The sequence below is a fragment of the Urocitellus parryii genome, chromosome 6 (genome assembly GCF_045843805.1).
Source record: "Urocitellus parryii isolate mUroPar1 chromosome 6, mUroPar1.hap1, whole genome shotgun sequence".
Classification (NCBI taxonomy): Eukaryota; Metazoa; Chordata; class Mammalia; order Rodentia; family Sciuridae; genus Urocitellus; species Urocitellus parryii.
The window spans coordinates 3,600,215-3,617,883 of NC_135536.1; the positions used below are offsets into that span (position 1 = coordinate 3,600,215).

Genomic DNA, 17,669 nt, shown 5'->3' on the forward strand with positions numbered 1-17,669 from the left:
GGAACTGAAAGTGTGATGTAGAAAAGGTGGGAATAAACAGGAAGAATGTGAGCTTCCTTGCACTCTGCTGGGGACCTTAGAGAGTGAACAATGAATGTAGTTCTCTGAGAGGAAGAGTCTATGGTAAGTAGGAGAAAGAAGCAAGGCAGTCATGTGCCTAGTGAGGCATAAGCAACGGGGAGAGGGCAACTGTGGAGGACCCAAGAGGCTTTGGAAAAAACTCTGGCTTTACTGCAGATGAGACGAGAAGCAGAGATGAGAAAAATGACTGACCTCTTAAAAAGATCAATGGATATAACAAGGGGAAGGAGTAAGCCAAGAGGAAGGACAGGGAACCAATTGGAAGACCTGTGCAAAAATCAAGCCAGGCATGACAGTAACGGCCCAGAGTGGGATGTGCAGTGGATGAGCAATGGGGCTCAGGACATAATGCAGATGACACTGGCAGAGCTCGCTATCCAGCATCCAAGTGCATTTCCACACAGTGTTAATTCCTTGGGGAAGAGGAGGCACCTCAGAGAACACAGTATTAGTGTTAAGTGCTCATCAATTTAGAATGAGGAAACACCACCCCTGAAATCCACAGAAACAATCCTTATTTTAAAAATTTAAAGGATGATGCTTTTGGGAACCATGTCTACCTAATACGTGAAAGAAACATGGACCTACATCAGCTTAGTGACAACATTCAACTAAAACATTCCGAGACTTAAAGTCATTCTAAATTATACATGAGTATCTTTGGCTTTAAAACTATTTACCCTAACTCTGAATAAATGCATTTTAAATAATGGATGAGTAAAAATATTTCCATTTATCACTCAACTGTATGGTCTTTTAAAAGACTTTCCATATTAATTTACATTCACAATGCATTTAATTATGATGAATTGTGAGCTAAATGTCAATTCAGTAAAGTGTCAGCATTTTCTAAGTAAATGATCTTTCTATTTATAGAGAAGCATACATCATCAAACAAGTGGTTAGCAAGTAAAAAAAAAACTAAAGATGTGAAGATGCGTTATTATTATATATACAGAAGGCAGTCTGACTTAAAAAACAGCTCATTTGCTGTCATAGAGAAACAATGACAAAGTCCAAATATGTCAATATAATTTTTAAAAATTATATTGTTTTTATAAATTCCAAATGAATGGAACATAAACCTCTTATGAGATTTCTAGAATCACAAAGCAAATTTATAATTACTAAGTTATAAGTAAGGAATCCAACTTATAAGCCAGGAATGCAACCAAGATCTTTTTTATCCTTATTAAAAATGTATTAACACTCAGATTAAGCAGCTGAACTGAAACATCTAAAGGCTGTTTACTAGAGAAAAAAAGCTGAGTGGCACTCCTGCCCAGGCCAGGGAACACACAATTGGTAAGACACTGGATAGAGCAGTTCAGAACGCCCTTAGCTCTAGTTCACATCCTGCAACCAACAAGCTATGGACCCTTGGCACAGCACAACCTTTTGGAGACTAGACTCTATAAAAATTTTGATAGCTACCCTGAGTTATTTATTTCTTTTCTTTTGCCTTGGATGATTTCTAAGATTCTTTGCAGTTCTAAAGCTTTACAAGTCCACCAAATCAAAAGGTACCAAGCTGGAGGGGAAAGGGCAGTCAATTTATTTTTTAAAATAAAAAATAATAATTTTTTTTGCGTGTGTGCGTGTGGTGTGTGTGTGTGTGTGTGTGTGTGTGTTGGGGGCACCTCGAACAAGCCAAGCACTCTACCACTGAGCTACACCCCAGCTCAAGGGTAATCAATTTAATGAAGTGTTTGTGGTATGTCCTAGAGATTGACAGTGTTTGCTGAGGTGGTTACAAGAATGAAGTGCTGTTATAAATGCTGAGGGCTGTCAGCATGCCCACTGTGAAGCCCCCAGACGGATTACTCCTCTGGTCACAGAGCCAATGAGGATCACTGGCTTGACTCACAATTCTTTTCCAAAGTCCATCCTCTTTCTACTAAACATGGATGCTTCTCAAGACATGTTTGTCTTGATTATAGAGCAATCTGTGGCCTGGGCACCTAAAATAGGTGGGAACAGAAAGCCATGACCAACAAACTGGAGAGACTATATGCTGTCATGACATGTTTGCTCCAGGTGTAGGGGTGTGACTCTAGAGCCTACCCAGTTTCCATTCCTCATTGGTAAAAGCCATGGCTTACAGCTTGGTCACATCATGGAATTGCTGTGAAAGTCAAAGAGGCCAGAGAGAATAAGCACCTTGAACAAGACCACACAAACAAGGGAGGTTATAAGGATTATTCTGTATAGTTTGCCTGTGGGATGAGCAAGTGCTGGAACTCCATACAGAGTTCAGCTCTTCCTCCCTCCCACTCCTCAAATTTGAAAAATCCCAACTAATTTCCCAAACTGCAAATTTAAAATATAAAATACATGGGCTGGGGATGTGGCTCAAGCGGTAGCGTGCTCCCCTGGCATGCCTGCGGCCTGGGTTTGATCCTCAGCACCACATACAAACAAAGATGTTGTCTCTACCAAAAAAACTAAAAAATAAATAAATATTAAAAATAAATAAATAAATAAAATAAAATATAAAATACAATTCAATTAAGAGTATGAAAGAGTGGTGCCAGAGGTACGCTTACAATAATTCTTTCTTTCCCAAAACAGGTTTAGAATCTTTTAACTTAATGGTTAACTTGGTACAATGAGGCTGTGATTCAACCTTCCATCCCCAGATTTTGCAACCTTGATCAAAGAACAAACAATAAAATAAAACTATGATCCTATAGAGTACAACTGGATTTATCTCCAGGAGTTTATAATTTCACAAATCAGCCTAATTCTTATTTTTTAGTATCTGCTATGTGCTCAGCACAGTGCTAGAAGTAGGGAACACAAAAAAAGATGAATGGGAAAGCTTCTGCACTACATGGGCAGAGCAGCCCTATCAACCTCAACCCTGAAACCAGAGTCCTTATAAAAGACAGCAGCTGTATTCATGCACTGCTGATAGATACAAAATCTAGTTTTTACAACTTTGTAGGCAAATAATTACTTGCCCTTAATCTTCATTTTAAAGAAAATCTGTCATTTGTACTGTAACCATCATTTCTAGCCTTTGCAAAGATGGACATCAATGATTTGAAAATCTGATAAAGAAAAGGATCTAACATGTAGTACACATTTTTTCCCAACACACTAATGTGTTCATATATTAAAAAATTCAAAACACCTGTGATAAAAGAGGTATGGAGAGTGCGCGCACACACAAACACACACAAAGAACATTACTTGACCTTAAGGAGGAAGGAAACTCTGACACATGCCATGGTGCAGATAACCTTGAGGACATTATGCTAAGTGAAGCAAGCCAGGCACAAAGGACAAACACTGCATGATCCTATCATAGTGCTACCTACAGTGTCAAACTCACAGAATCAGGAAGTAGAAGGCTGGCTTCCAGGGACTGAGGAAGAGGGAAATGAGCTGTTAGGGTTTAGTGGGAAGAGGAATGACTTTAGTTTAGGAAAATGGAAAATTTCTGGAGATGGATATTCATGAGGGATGAACAGTAATGAGAATATGCCGAATGGCACTGAATCATACAGTCGAAAATGGTAAGACGTTATGTGTTGAATATTTTACAACAATGCAAAAACCCAACAACTTGGATATCATTATTGCTAATAGTGAAACACTTACTGCAATCCATAGAACTGCTAAGGGTCAGCTTTCTGACCCTATCCTAGAGTATTATAACTCTGGATGTTAAATAAAACCTTAACAATTACCTGCCTATGGGCAGTGTGCTGTGCATTCTTTTGAAAAAGAAGAAAAGCAACCCTGATTCACACAGATGTGCTTACCTCCACTTGCATACTCCATGATTAAGTAGAGTGTTTTTTCAGTTTCAATGACTTCAAACAACTTCACTGAGGAAGGGGAGAGGATGCAAGAGAAAAATAAAAAAAAAAAAAAACAAAAACAGAAACAAAAGTCTTTAAGCATAAACCATGCACATACAAACTCCAACTATGAGAAGCAATTTTTCCCTGTTAAAGATTTTAACAGCTGGCCTCTAAAATAATGTTCTCAGGAATTTTTCCCATACTAAAAGTTTTTACAAAAATAAAGAATTCTATAAAAATAAAGACCACTTCTGGGTGATCTGATGCTGTCAGGGTGCTGCCAAGTGTATGTGCTCTATTTCTTCTATCCCTGTCCCTGTTCCTATGTCTGTGTGGGCCAGCTGCACTCAGAAGCCTACCTTTCATACCTACTTCTCTCAGCTGGCAGGGGTGGCCCAGATCTACTCTGCACTGCAAGTGTGAGTCTGCTCACTTGTCACCACAGCCTTACAGAGGTGATTCCAACTGAGACTTGCTGCTTAGGGAGCTTAACTCTCAAAGAACAGGGGTTTCTTCATCACTATGCTGAGGCCAGTAATGGAAAAAGGTAGAAGGGATTATGAGGCAATTAACTGAAAAAAAATTTTTTTGTAAGAATGATTTTCAGGGCTGGGGTTGTGGCTCAGTGGCAGAAATGCTCGCCTAGCATGTGTGAGGCCCTGGGTTCAATCCTCAGCACCACAAATAAATCAACTACCACTAAAAAAATGAATAAAAAAAGATTGATTTTCAAGGGGATAGTATAATATTGTTCATTGTCACAGATTAAAATATACCTCTAAAGCTATCAAGTCATCATTTTACATATTTGCTTTGTTATACTGTCTTTAAAATTAAATTAATCCAAAAGAGAGGTATGCTCATCTGTTATAGAGCAGGTGATTTTTCTGATGCCTCAGTAGAGTACTAGGTCAAAGTTCACAATGGCATAATCAATAAATATCAGATGAACTGAAGAACAAAACCATCAGACCATTTCTTAGACTGAAATATGTTCAGATTTTAAGAAAAAACATTTGGGAAAGTTAAGGTATATGTGTTGATAAACCAACAAAAAAATGAAATTCTTTAATATTCTAATGCAAATTTTGGCTCTTATGGAGAAGGATTTTTATATTTTGGGTGCTGGGGATCAAACCAAGGGCTTCACACATGCCGGGCAAGCATTCTACCACTGAGCTACATCCCCAGCCCTGGAAAAATTATTGTAATACAATAGAAATTTTAAAAAATTTTAATATCAAAGATATTTATCATTTAATAAGTAGGAAATTCTATAACCAGGATACAATTTTAACTAATTAAAGGATAAATTAATATGTTAAAGTTAGTTCTAGGTAATAGTTTTGTTTTCTTGGTGAAAAATTGAAATGTGAAGCTCAGAACTGGCTGGCTAACCTCAAAGGGTTGAAATGAAAAGGGAAAAAAAGCAGCTTTCTTCCTGTTTTACCTTCCTTGCGATCTTTCTTCTCTTCAAGTATATTACTTCATTGATTTCTGAGCTGTGCATTTGTTTCACATTTTAATTACTATCCCCTGACATAAGGATGATGGCTTGGTAGCATTTTTTGTTCTTTGTATATACAAAACAACAATGCCCTTAAGTGATGGTAGCTGACTGGACGACACAAGGTATACTCCCTTTCTCAAGTCCACAGTCGAGTCCAGCTCTGAGTAAGGACTCTGTGGTTCCACGTTGTCCTTCTGTCCTTATGCCTAGCTGTGCACAGCCTGTCCTCAACACTACACACCAGCCCTCTCACTTAGACTGTAGTTGCTACTACTATATAAAATGGAGTAATATTATTTAAAAAGCCCTATTATGATATATATGACAACAAAATTTTCATTGGGATACATGTCAGTGTTAGATAATTTGCATATTTAATCCTGTTCCAACAATTACTACAAGGGCAGCAAAACCATATTACTTCATTTTTAAACACCTGGCAATGTTGTGTGTACAGAGGACACATAAAATAAATCTCTTTTTAAATAAAATTCCTATAAAAATGTCATTAGATAACAACTATCCCCCCTGCACCACCCCACTTTTTGGCAGTATTGGGAATTTGACCCAGCAGCACTCGACCACTGAGCTACATCCCCATTTTTTAAAAAATTTAAGTCAGGGATTCACTAAATTGCTGAGGCTAGCCTTAAACTTGTGGTCCTCAGCCTTATGAGTTGCTGGGATTATAGGCATGCACTACAGTCCCTGGCTTCTAGTACCCCATCTTTTTTTGTTTTTGTTTTTGTTTGTTTTTTTTTTGGTTGTGCTGGGAATTGGACCCAGGGCCTTATAATGCGAGGCAAGCACTCTACCAGCTGAGGTATATCCCCAGCAAGTATCCCATCTTCTAAATGTGATTCAGCATACAAGTATTTTGTAGTAACACAATCATAGCAAAAAAATATTATATCTTTGAAAATATTATTCTTTCTATAATTCCATTCTATTAATGAAATACAATTATATTTTCTAATACATTAAAAAATTAGAAAATTATAGTCTTGACTATGGATGTTTCTACTACATTAAAACTTTAAATTCAGATGCTTATTTAATGCCTGAGCTTTTAACCTGTCTTCAGTAATTTTGAAAGGCTAATACAAATGATCAACTTGTATACATAATTTATTAAAAGTGTACCTGGGCTGAGGATTGGGAAGGAGTGTCCTATCATGTCCTATCACTTTGGGAATACCTGTTTAGTTTTATGACATACTTTTCAAGAATGCATTTAGACCCAAAAATATTTAAGAAAGCAGAAAGTACCTATGTTTGGATGATTTAAAATCTTCATTATTCTTACTTCTCTGAAGAGCTAAAAAAAAAAAGAAAAAGAAAAAAAAAAAAAGAAAGACAACCCCCCATGTTATTAAACATACTTCACTGTTGCAAAAGAAATTTAAATTTTCTCTTAGATGCTGATTTGTAGCTAATATTTATTGTCCCATACCTAAGACTAACATAAAAGTCTGGAGTAACTCTGAAGTAGGTTTGTAACCTATTACCAAACATTATTTCCAAATGCTTTCATTTATGGACAACAGCAGTGATTCCAAAGGGGAGAGTACCAGATTCTTAAATTCTTTTTGTGATCTTGAAAACAGCTCGGACTTAAGTTTAATCGCAGGCTAAATCACAGGTTAAAGTTTAATTGCTAAGTTGCTGAGGCTGGCCTGTGATTAAACTTAGTTTGATTCAGCATCTATTCAGGAATTTCACTTCTGTGAATCAAACTCATGCAGTTCCAGGAACTACATCGTCAGCATGTGAGATTAACAATTCCAAGAGTTATATGACAATATTCTGAACAAAACCAACATGGGAATCCTCATTGGAGATGATGAGTAATGCAGCATGGAGGCTGCTATAGAGTGCAGTATTAGAAACTCTTGTGAGCCAGGCGCCTCCAGGAACATGCAGTTGTGGAGTACCCCTTTCATGCTGACTTAAGACTTGGCTCTATTACTTGCTGTGGCCAATGCAACATTAGCAGATTTGAAGCAAGCAGAGGGTGGATAAAATGCATGGGCATTAGGAACTGCTCTCTTGATGATGAAAGGTAGTACATACAAAGAAGGACCCAATGTCCTGAGTCCAACCCCTGCCAGCTGAACAAAGCCATACTAGTGAACCCAGGTGAGACCTCCAATTTGGATACCATATGGGGACAGCATGGGATGCTGCATTCAGAACTAAGCCCTGTCCATGGCCTGACAGCCCTATACTTTGCAGCTTCTGTCCTTCATTATTATCCTTCATTATGTCCTTCCAGCATCCACACCAGGCACCCTGACTCTTTTTAGTTGCTAGAACATGCTAAGTTAAAGTCTCTTCTTTTCACTGTTCAAGTCTTGGGCAGATTCTCAGAAGCTCTCTGGGTAAGTCTCCTTTGTTTTATAATAGAACCATCTATTCACTTTTTCCTTAGAATGTCTTTTTAGGTTGTGATTATGCATTTTTGTACACCTGTTTATTATAACCTTTTCATCCACAGGAGCCTGAAACCAAGCCTGGCACCTAACAGAACACAATTTGTTTGATAAAAGCCTGCAAGTAAGCACTAAATACCAAGAAGTGTGGTGTGAGCCTGCCTCCATGGCATTCTAATGGCCACAGGGCTTCAATCCTGTTAGAAGAATGGATGCTTGCTACAGAGCTGTTGCTACTCTGCTTGCTGGCAGGACAGCAGGTCAAATGAAGGCAATTATTTTTTAGTTCCTATTAGTAGTGCAGTATGATTGAAACAAAGTGAATCAAAGTCAAGACAAGGGGAAAGATGAAATGTTATAAAAATTCAAGGAAGGAGGGTCTTACTTCTAAGGATTTATGCAGACTTAAAAAGGATGTCTACCTCCGAATAAGGGGTTTATGTGTGCTGAGTAAGTGAAGATAGAGAGATGTGACTAGTTCAGGCATTTAAGGAAGACCAAGCGAACCCGTTCTGGTTAGAGTAGTGTTTCCACGTGGGAACTCCTGGCTACCCACACTACTCAACAGGGTGTTTGGGGCAAAGTACAGATTCCTGGTCCTACTTACCATTCCATGTGAAATGGGGTATGAGAATCTTACTCTGTGTGTGTGTGTGTGTGTGTGTGTCTCTCCTAGGGACTAAACCCAGGGCTTCGTGCATGCAAGTGCTTTACCACTGAACAACATACCCTGCCCCTTTTTTGTTTCATTTTGAGACAGGGTCTCACTAAATTGCACAGGCAGGCCTTGAATTTGTGATGCTCCTGCCTCAGCCTCCCAAGTAGCCACCATACTAGGTAGAATAATACTTTTCAACAAGCACTTCATTTCAAAATGTCCACAATTCCTCCCCTTAAAAGGTAGGGCTACCGGGGATGGCAGTGCATGCCTATAATCTCCTCTAATCTAGAGGCTGAGGTAGAAGGATCAAAAGTTCAAAGCCAGCCTGGGCAATTTGGCAAGACCCTATATCAAAAGAAAAGAAAAAGGGCTGGAGATGTAGCTCAATGATAGAGTGCTTGCTAGCATGCACAGGCCCTTCATTCAATGCCCAATAGGGGGTAGATGGCGGGGGTGGGGGGTGCTAACCTTAGTTACTTGCTTCTAACCAACAGAATGTGGCAGAAGCAAAGAAGGGGGGCCCTTTGAAGGCCAATAAGGTCCCAGAGAGTACTCCCTTCTTGCTCTCAGATTACTTGCTTGAGCATCATGAGAACATTCAAGCACCACTGTGGATAGGCCCATATGGCAAAGCAGTAAGTCCACATGCCCACAATCAGTGGTGAACTCAAGTCCCAGCAACAGCCATGTGAAAGCACCCTCTCTCGAAAACATCTCCCGGCTCCAAGCAAGCCTTCAGATGATGGCAGCTGGGCTAACGTCCAACCAAAACCTCTTGAGACAGCTGAGTCTGAGTTGTTAGACAACACATAAAAGTTTGAGAACCTCTACGTTAAAGCAGGAGCCAAGGATTCATGCTGTAAAACCCATCAGGAAGGGACCAGAGTTCCTAGCAGGGTAGAGTCAGGACATTACCACACTAACTTCACATATTTCTCTATCAGAATTATGTACTAGGTAGAAACTGGCAAGCGGAAAATGAGTTAATAAACTCTATGTCAAAATACACAAGGACAGTCAGGGGCAGAAGCTAACAGTCACCCAGTCCTTCCAGCGTGTGAAGTAGTTAGATACTTCACATCTATGATCTCACCTAAATTCTACAAGTTGAAGGGGGATATAATCATCCCTACTTCACAGAGAAGACAGACAAGAAAGGCTAAGCATATGTCTAGAGACTGAGTTGTTGGGACTCAAAGATCCACACTCTAAGGCTGTTGTCCTAGAAACTGACAACCAGAATAATTAAACAACTTACAAATATATGCTGCTGACACAGAAGATCAAGAGCAACTTGTGGTCTCTGGCACAGAAGCTTTTTAGAAGTTGATAATTTGTATACAAGTAAGATAAAAAGATGCCAGCTATTTCACAATCTGTGAACCTAATAGATCATTAAACGTGAACAGGAATAATTTATTAAACATTAAAGAATTCTTCCCTCACTGATTAATCTGCGTCCTCAACACATTTTCACATACCTTTGAAGAGAGGTACAGGATCCTGGTGAAGAGAGTATCAAGCACCCTAAGCCTATTGTGTCAGAGGAGTAAAGAAATGTCCCTACAGCCAGGACTTGATATGCACAGGTGTTATCTTTGGAAAAAGACAGTTTTAACCAACAATATGAAAATAAAATGGAATATAAAAGAACATGAGGGAATTACAGATACAACATTAGTCTAATTAACATGCCATGTATTTAGGTTCCCTTCTCTGGGTATACAGGTATGGGACAGAACAGAGGGCTGCTGAGTGGTAGGCTGAATGACACCTCAGGTGCTAGAAATCATGGCAGGAGACACAATGACAACAAACCTCTTCTTTGGAAGAGGAGATACCCAGAAGTAAAGGGAGGAGGAGGTGGCCCAAGCACACACCCTGTTCTGCACCTCAACTCCTGCAGCCTGCCCACTAAAGTGCCTTCCCCTCTTCTGCCCTGGTGGAAGCTGGCAGCCTAATTTTCCCAGAAAGCTGAATCAGAGCATCTAGGCATGGGGACCTTGTCCTGAAAACAAGAGCCCATGAGTGATGACATATCCTCTTTACCCATTTTCTTTGCTTGTCTCTCGGACTCCTCCAACCCTTCTCACATTGTATTGAAAAAGAGATCAGAGTGTCTCTTTACCCTTATTTTTTTCTGGGAAAAATCAGCTTAGGTGAAAGATATCTAGAAATGGACATTCTAGTATCTTCTAGTGGAATGACTTAATCTCTACCTAGTCACCTATGATCCAGTTCTTATGTACACGACACTCAGTTCTGTGCTTCTGTGCCTTGCTCTTGACAGCCAAGAGTCTTGGGATACTTGTGACAACCAGAGATTTAAAAAAAGGGAAGCCTGGTACAATGGCGAATGCATGTAGTCCCAGCAATGTGGGAGGCTAGGGCAAGAGGACTGCAATTTTAAGCTCAGCATGGGCAACTTAGTGAGACCCAGTCTCAAAATAAAAAATTATAAGGGCTGGGGGTATAGCTCAGTGGTAGAATGTCCCTGGATTCAATCCATAGTATCCCCCCCCAAACAAACAAGCAAACAAACAAATAAAAAAATGAAGAGAAAAAGGAAAACCAGAAGAAGAAATAAGATCACTTTAAACAAAAACAAATTACAGTTGGTGTTTTAAATATTTAGAAATGAGAAAGAAAAAATAACAGCAACCACCACATTCGCAAAAAAAGAACATGATTGCACTGAAGAAAGATCACTGGCTTGGGGATGAATTATGGTATCAGAAAGAAATTCAAAAAAAGGGTTGGAAAGCAGTCAGTGAAATCTTTCAGAAAGCAGTACAAATTCAGATATGAAAATTAAAACCTGAGAATTTCTATGTAGAAGGTATAATTTATGATACACAGGTCTTGAGCAGTAAATGAATAGAGGACAGGAGGGAACTACGAGGGACTAACCAGAGATTCACAGAACAGCACCATGTTAATTTCCAACTGTGAGGCTTCAGAGTGCTCAGTATAGTAAGTGTATCTGAACCTGCTGTATCTTTAACTCTTCTCTGACTTACTATGTCACTCATGGCCTGAAGAGTAAGTCATAAAGTCGTCTGTGTTTCTAATGTAGCTCAGATTTATACCTATATGTATTTTTTTAAGAGGGGGGGGGAAGAATATTTTTTAATATTTATTTTTTTTTTTGTTTTTCACAGACACAACATCTTTGTTTGTATGTGGTGCTGAGGATCAAACCTGGGCCGCACGCATGCCAGGTGAGCGCGCTACTGCTTGAGCCACATCCCCAGCCCCCTATATGTATTTTTAAAATATGAACATAAAATATAAAAATGGTCATTGTGAAGTGAACCAGAATAATCACTTCTGATGAACAAATGTGTGTAGGTGCTGTGGGAGAGAGTGTGTACAGATGGAAACTCCACACTGCAGAGCAGAGGAAAGGAGTGACAGGTCACAATGAGTACACAAGAAAACCCATGCAACTGGATCCCTACCTCTTAACACACACGACTGTCAGGTGATTTAAAGATCATAAAACTTTGAAGACAACAGACAAGGATCTTTATGATGCAGGTTGGGAAGAACTTCTTAAAGAAGACACAAAAAATACAAACCATAAGAGAAAATCAATTGCATGGAAACTAGGAACCTTTTTGAAAGTTTTCACCATAAAGAAATGATAAATGTCTGAGGTGATAGATATGTTTAGCCTTATCTAAACACTACAAAATGCAGACATGCATCAAAATATCCTATTAATATGTAATATTTTTGCTTTATTTATCAGTTTAAAAATTAAATTTTTAAAATGGTTAGCCTGGCATAATGGAGCACAACTATAATTCCAGTGACTCAGGAGGCTGAAGCAAGAGAATTGCAAGTTCAAGGCCAGCTTCAGCAACTTAGCGAGGCTCTAAGCAACTCGGTGAGTCCATGTCTCAAAATTAAAATAAAAAGAGCTGTGGTTGTAGCTCAGTGATTAAGCACCCCTGAGTTCAATTTTTAATTATCCACCCACCCCTGCCACAAAAGAAAAGGTTAAAAAAAGATAACAAACAAAACAAAACAAAAATAGGAACCTTTGCTTCATTGAAAATACCATCAAGAAAGTGAGAAGATAAACCATCAAGTGGCAGATATTTGCCACACACAACAGTATCCAGAATATAAAATGACCTAAAAGGAGTAAGGGGAAAAAAAAAAAAACCACTAGAAATTGAAAAAAAGTTGGGAAAGTAGCACGTATCTGTAATTGCTGGGACTACATGAGCCACTGCACTAGGCTTCCCTTTCGTTTTGGGTGGTTTTTTTTTTTTTGCTTTGATATGCTGGGGATTGAACCCAGGGTCTTGTGCATGCAAGACAAGCACTCTACCAACTGAGCTATATCCCATCCCTCCCTTTCATTTTAATCTCTGGTTATCAACAAGTATCCTAAGTCTCTTGGCTGTCCAAGGGCAAGGTACAGATACTCAGGAGGCTGAGACAAGGGGATCTCAAATTTTAGTTGAGAACTTCGTTGGGGGAAAGTAGAATGGGCTGGGGGTGCAGTTCAGTGGTAGAGCACCCCTGGTACCAACCCCTAGTACCACACACACCCCTGAACAAAAGACTTGAGCAGGCACTCACAGAAGAAACAAAGGCATACACAGATGTACTCTAACCAGTAATGCTGAATTAAAGTTAGAATCAGTTTTATACCCACCAGTATGGTGGCAAGATGTGGGAGGCCAACCTTACGGGTGACCCTTGCCCTATTTAGGATAGAATCTTCCATGGAAGTGCCTTGTGTGTGTCCCCTTCTCTTACTGTGCCCTTGGGTGTGGCCTACCCAGGTGTCAGTCAACCTGCTGAACAGTGGACATCATGAAGATAGACTCAGCCCCCTGAAACCTGACCCCTTGCCTCATTTGAATAGCTTCTCCTCAATAAAAGGGGTCAGCGTGTGCTCTCGCTCTCTCTCTTTCTGCAGACCCTTAAGGTCAGAGGAGCCGTCACAGCAACCCCAAAGAAAAAGGTATTTGTGTCTCTTGTGTGGTTATTTCGTGCAGCCCAGTTAGCCCAGTTTAACTAGAGTGACCCCTGAGCCTTTTAGTGGCGAGAACAGAAACCCAGCAGCAAGAATTCAGAAATCAAAGAAAATCAAACTGACAAGGATGCAATATTACTCACACCCTCTCTTCTATGCCTCTAGTGGGACTATAAATTAGCACAACAATTCTAGAAATAATTCTGTCCTTTAATGAATAAGGATGTGTACACTCTGTAAGCTAAGACTCAACTCCTGAGTCAGTGTCCTTAAGAAACTCTAGCACAATTGTGCCAAGGAACATAAAGAATGGCTGGCAGCATGTTTGTGATACAGACAGCTGTCAGCAATCTAAAGGCCCCTGAACCACAGTGTGAATAACACATATGGCTCATTCACATGTAACCTTTTGTATTTTTAAATTTTTTTCTTTTTAGTTATAGATGGACACAATACCTTTATTTTATTTGTTTATTTTTATGTGGTGCTGAGGATGAAAACTAGTTCTTTATGCATGCTAGGCAAGTGCTCTACAGCCCCATCCCCACATGTAATCTTCAGCATGGGCATAGCAATGAAAGGAGATTATAGAGTACAGTGCAGGAGGGCAGAGAAAAAAGCAAAAGCAAACAGGAAGAGAATACATGTAGCATGATTCCACTTATGCACCACAGGTACACTTAGAAATGTATTTGCATAGGAAGATTCCAAAGAATTCTCCTATATTCACTGTATTGATGAGGGAACCACGTGGTAAAACTGAAGAAAAACAAAGAAAACAGTAACTCAAAATCCTTGTTAGTGGTTACCTGGCAGATAGGAAATGAAGAGGAGGCTCAGGTTGGGGAGGGCTCAATATGGGACTGATTTAAGACAATGCTGAAGGTCTGTTTCTTGAGTCAGGTGGTATGTGGTTGCTTCATTCAGTATATATGTAAATGAACACATCTACATCCTAAACATGGAACATTCTTTTGTGCAGTACTTAATAAAAACTAAAAACTCAATTTTAAAAAGTTGCTTAGATTTATCTGATTAATATAATGAAGTTGTTTTTTTTTTTTTTTAGAGAGAGAGAGTTTTTTTTTTAATATTTATTTTTCAGTTTTTGGCGGACACAACATCTTTGTTTGTATGTGGTGCTGAGGATCAAACCCGGGCCGCATGCATGCCAGGCAAGCACACTACTGCTTGAGCCACATCCCCAGCCCATGAAGCATGTTTTTTGAACATTAAGAGTAGCAGTGCCTGGGCTTGGTGGCACAAGCCTGTAATCCCAGCAACACAGGAGGCTGAGGCAGGAGAATCCCAAGTTGAAGACATCAGCCTATAATAAATGAATTCAGCAAAGTGGCAGGATATAAAATCAACACACATAAATCAAAGGCATTCCTGTATATCAGCGACAAATCTTCTGAACTGGAAATGAGGAAAACCACCCCATTCACAATATCCTCAAAAAAAATATAAAATACTTGGGAATCAACCTAACAAAAGAGGTGAAAGATTTATAGAATGAAAACTACAGAACCCTAAAGAGAGAAATAGAAGATCTTAGAAGATGGAAAAATATACCCTGTTCATGGATAGGCAGAACTAACATCATCAAAATGGCGATATTACCAAAAGTTCTCTATAGGTTCAATGCAATGCCAATCAAAATCCCAACGACATTTCTTGTAGAAATAGATAAAGCAATCATGAAATTCATATGGAAAAATAAAAGACCCAGAATACCAAAAGCAATTCTAAGCAGGAAGTGTGAATCAGGAGGTATAGCGATACCAGATTTCAAACTGCACTACAGAGCAATAGTAACAAAAACAGCATGGTACTGGTACCAAAACAGGCAGGTGGACCAATGGTATAGAATAGAGGACACAGAAACCAATCCACAAAATTACAACTATCTTATATTCGATAAAGGGGCTAAAAGCATGCAATGGAGGAAGGATAGCATCTTCAACAAATGGTGCTGGGAAAACTGGAAATCCATATGCAACAAAATGAAACTGAATCCCCTTCTCTCGCCATGCACAAAAGTCAACTCAAAATGGATCAAGGAGCTTGATATCAAATCAGAGGCTCTGCGTCTGATAGAAGAAAAAGTTGGCTCCGATCTACATATTGTGGGGTCGGGCTCCAAATTCCTCAATAGGACACCCATAGCACAAGAGTTAATAACAAGAATCAACCAATGGGACTTAAACTAAAAAGTTTTTTCTCAGCAAGAGGAACAATAAGAGAAGTAAATAGGGAGCCTACATCATGGGAACAAATTTTTACTCCTCACACTTCAGATAGAGCCCTAATATCCAGAGTACACAAAGAACTCAAAAAATTAAACAATAAGATAACAAATAACCCAATCAACAAATAGGCCAAAGACCTGAACAGACACTTCTCAGAGGAGGATATACAATCAATCAACAAGTACATGAAAATATGCTCACCATCTCTAGCAGTCAGAGAAATGCAAATCAAAACCATCCTAAGATACCATCTCACTCCAGTAAGATTGGCAGCCATTATGAAGTCAAACAACAACAAGTGCTGGCAAGGATGTGGGGAAAAGGGTATTCTTTTACATTGCTGGTGGGACTGCAAATTGGTGCGGCCAATTTGGAAAGCAGTATGGAGATTCCAGGGAAAGCTGGGAATGGAACCACCATTTGACCCAGCTATTGCCCTTCTGGGACTATTCCCTGAAGACCTTAAAAGAGCATACCACAGGGATACTGCCACATCGATGTTCATACCAGCACAATTCACAATAGCTAGACTGTGGAACCAACCCAGATGCCCTTCAATAGATGAATGGATAAAAAAAAGTGTCATTTATACACAATGGAGTATTACGCAGCACTAAAAAATTACAAAATCATGGAATTTGCAGGGAAATGGATGGCATTAGAGCAGATTATGCTAAGTGAAGCTAGCCAATCCCTAAAAAACAAATGCCAAATATCTTCTTTGATATAATGAGAGCAACTAAGAACAGAGCAGGGAGGAAGAGCAGGAGGAAAAGATTAACATTAAACAGAGACATGAGGTGGGAGGGAAAGGGAGAAAAAAGGGAAATTGCATGGAAATGGAAGGAGACCCTCATTGTTATACAAAATTACATATAAGAGGTTGTGAGGGGAATGGGGAAAAAAAAACAAGGAGAGAAATGAATTATAGTAGATAGGGTAGAGAGAGAAGATGGGAGGGGAGGGGGGATAGTAGAGGATAGGAAAGGTAGCAGAATACAACAGTTACTAATATGGCATTATGTAAAAATGTGGATGTGTAACCGATGTGATTCTGCAGTCTGTATTTGGGGTAAAAATGGGAGTTCATAACTCACTTGAATCTAATGTATGAAATATGATATGTCAAGAGCTTTGTAATGTTTTGAACAACCAATAAAAAAATACAATTATTTAAAAAAAAAAAAAAAGAATGGGGCTGGGGATGTGGCTCAAGTGGTAGCGCGCTCGCCTGGCATGCGTGCGGCCCGGGTTCGATCCTCAGCACCACATACAAACAAAGATGATGTATCCGCCGAAAACTAAAAGATAAATATTAAAATTCTCTCTCTCTTTCTCTCTCTCAAAAAAAAAGTTAAAAAAAAAAAAGAAGATATCAGCCTAGCAATTTAGTGAGGTCTTAAACAACTTAGTGAGACCCTGTCTCAAAATAAAAGGACTGGGGGTGTGGCCCAGTGGTAAAGTGGGTTCAATCCCCAGTACCAAAAAAGAATAGCAGCAAAGTTATTTTATTTTATTTTTTTTAATGATCAAATAGTTCAAAGACAAACTATGCAGTTCTATCCCTCAAAACTGATGTTCTGGTGGTCAAGCTTCCTACAATCAGTGCAACACCAGGAGAATTAATTTAGTATGAAAATAAATTTGGTACTAACAAAACAAACAGATTTCAGTGGACATCTATCACATGTGAGCTGCATGTCAATTCAGTTCTGCCATAGGGAAGATGATCATGGCAAAGGAAGCTATGTGGAGTTAGGGTTAGGGTCTGATTCTGCTCAGTCATGTACTCATTGGGTACTGAACAAGCTTCAAAACTGTAGAGCTTAAACCTACCCATCTTCAAAACAGATTAATAAAATAACTATTTCACAGGACTACTGTGAAAAGGACATTCAGAGGGGCAGGTTAAATATATAGTTATG

At 39.2% G+C, this 17,669-nt stretch overlaps 1 protein-coding gene across 11 annotated transcripts in view; it reads right to left on the reverse strand.

Annotated features, from left to right (window-relative positions):
• Mark3 (microtubule affinity regulating kinase 3) overlaps positions 1-17,669 on the reverse strand; it is a 101,463-nt gene that overhangs the window by 40,719 nt on the left and 43,075 nt on the right. For 9 of the 11 annotated variants that reach the window (XM_026405466.2, XM_026405464.2, XM_026405465.2 and 6 more), the window contains 2 exons: positions 6,673-6,721; positions 3,852-3,917 (listed from right to left, as the gene is read on the reverse strand). The exons of 1 other annotated variant lie outside the window; for it this stretch is intronic. In XM_026405466.2, the coding sequence (XP_026261251.1) occupies positions 3,852-3,917; positions 6,673-6,721 (115 nt within the window). The remainder of the gene's footprint in view (positions 1-3,851; positions 3,918-6,672; positions 6,722-17,669) is intronic. One more of the 11 variants, XM_077800302.1, reaches the window with a different exon arrangement.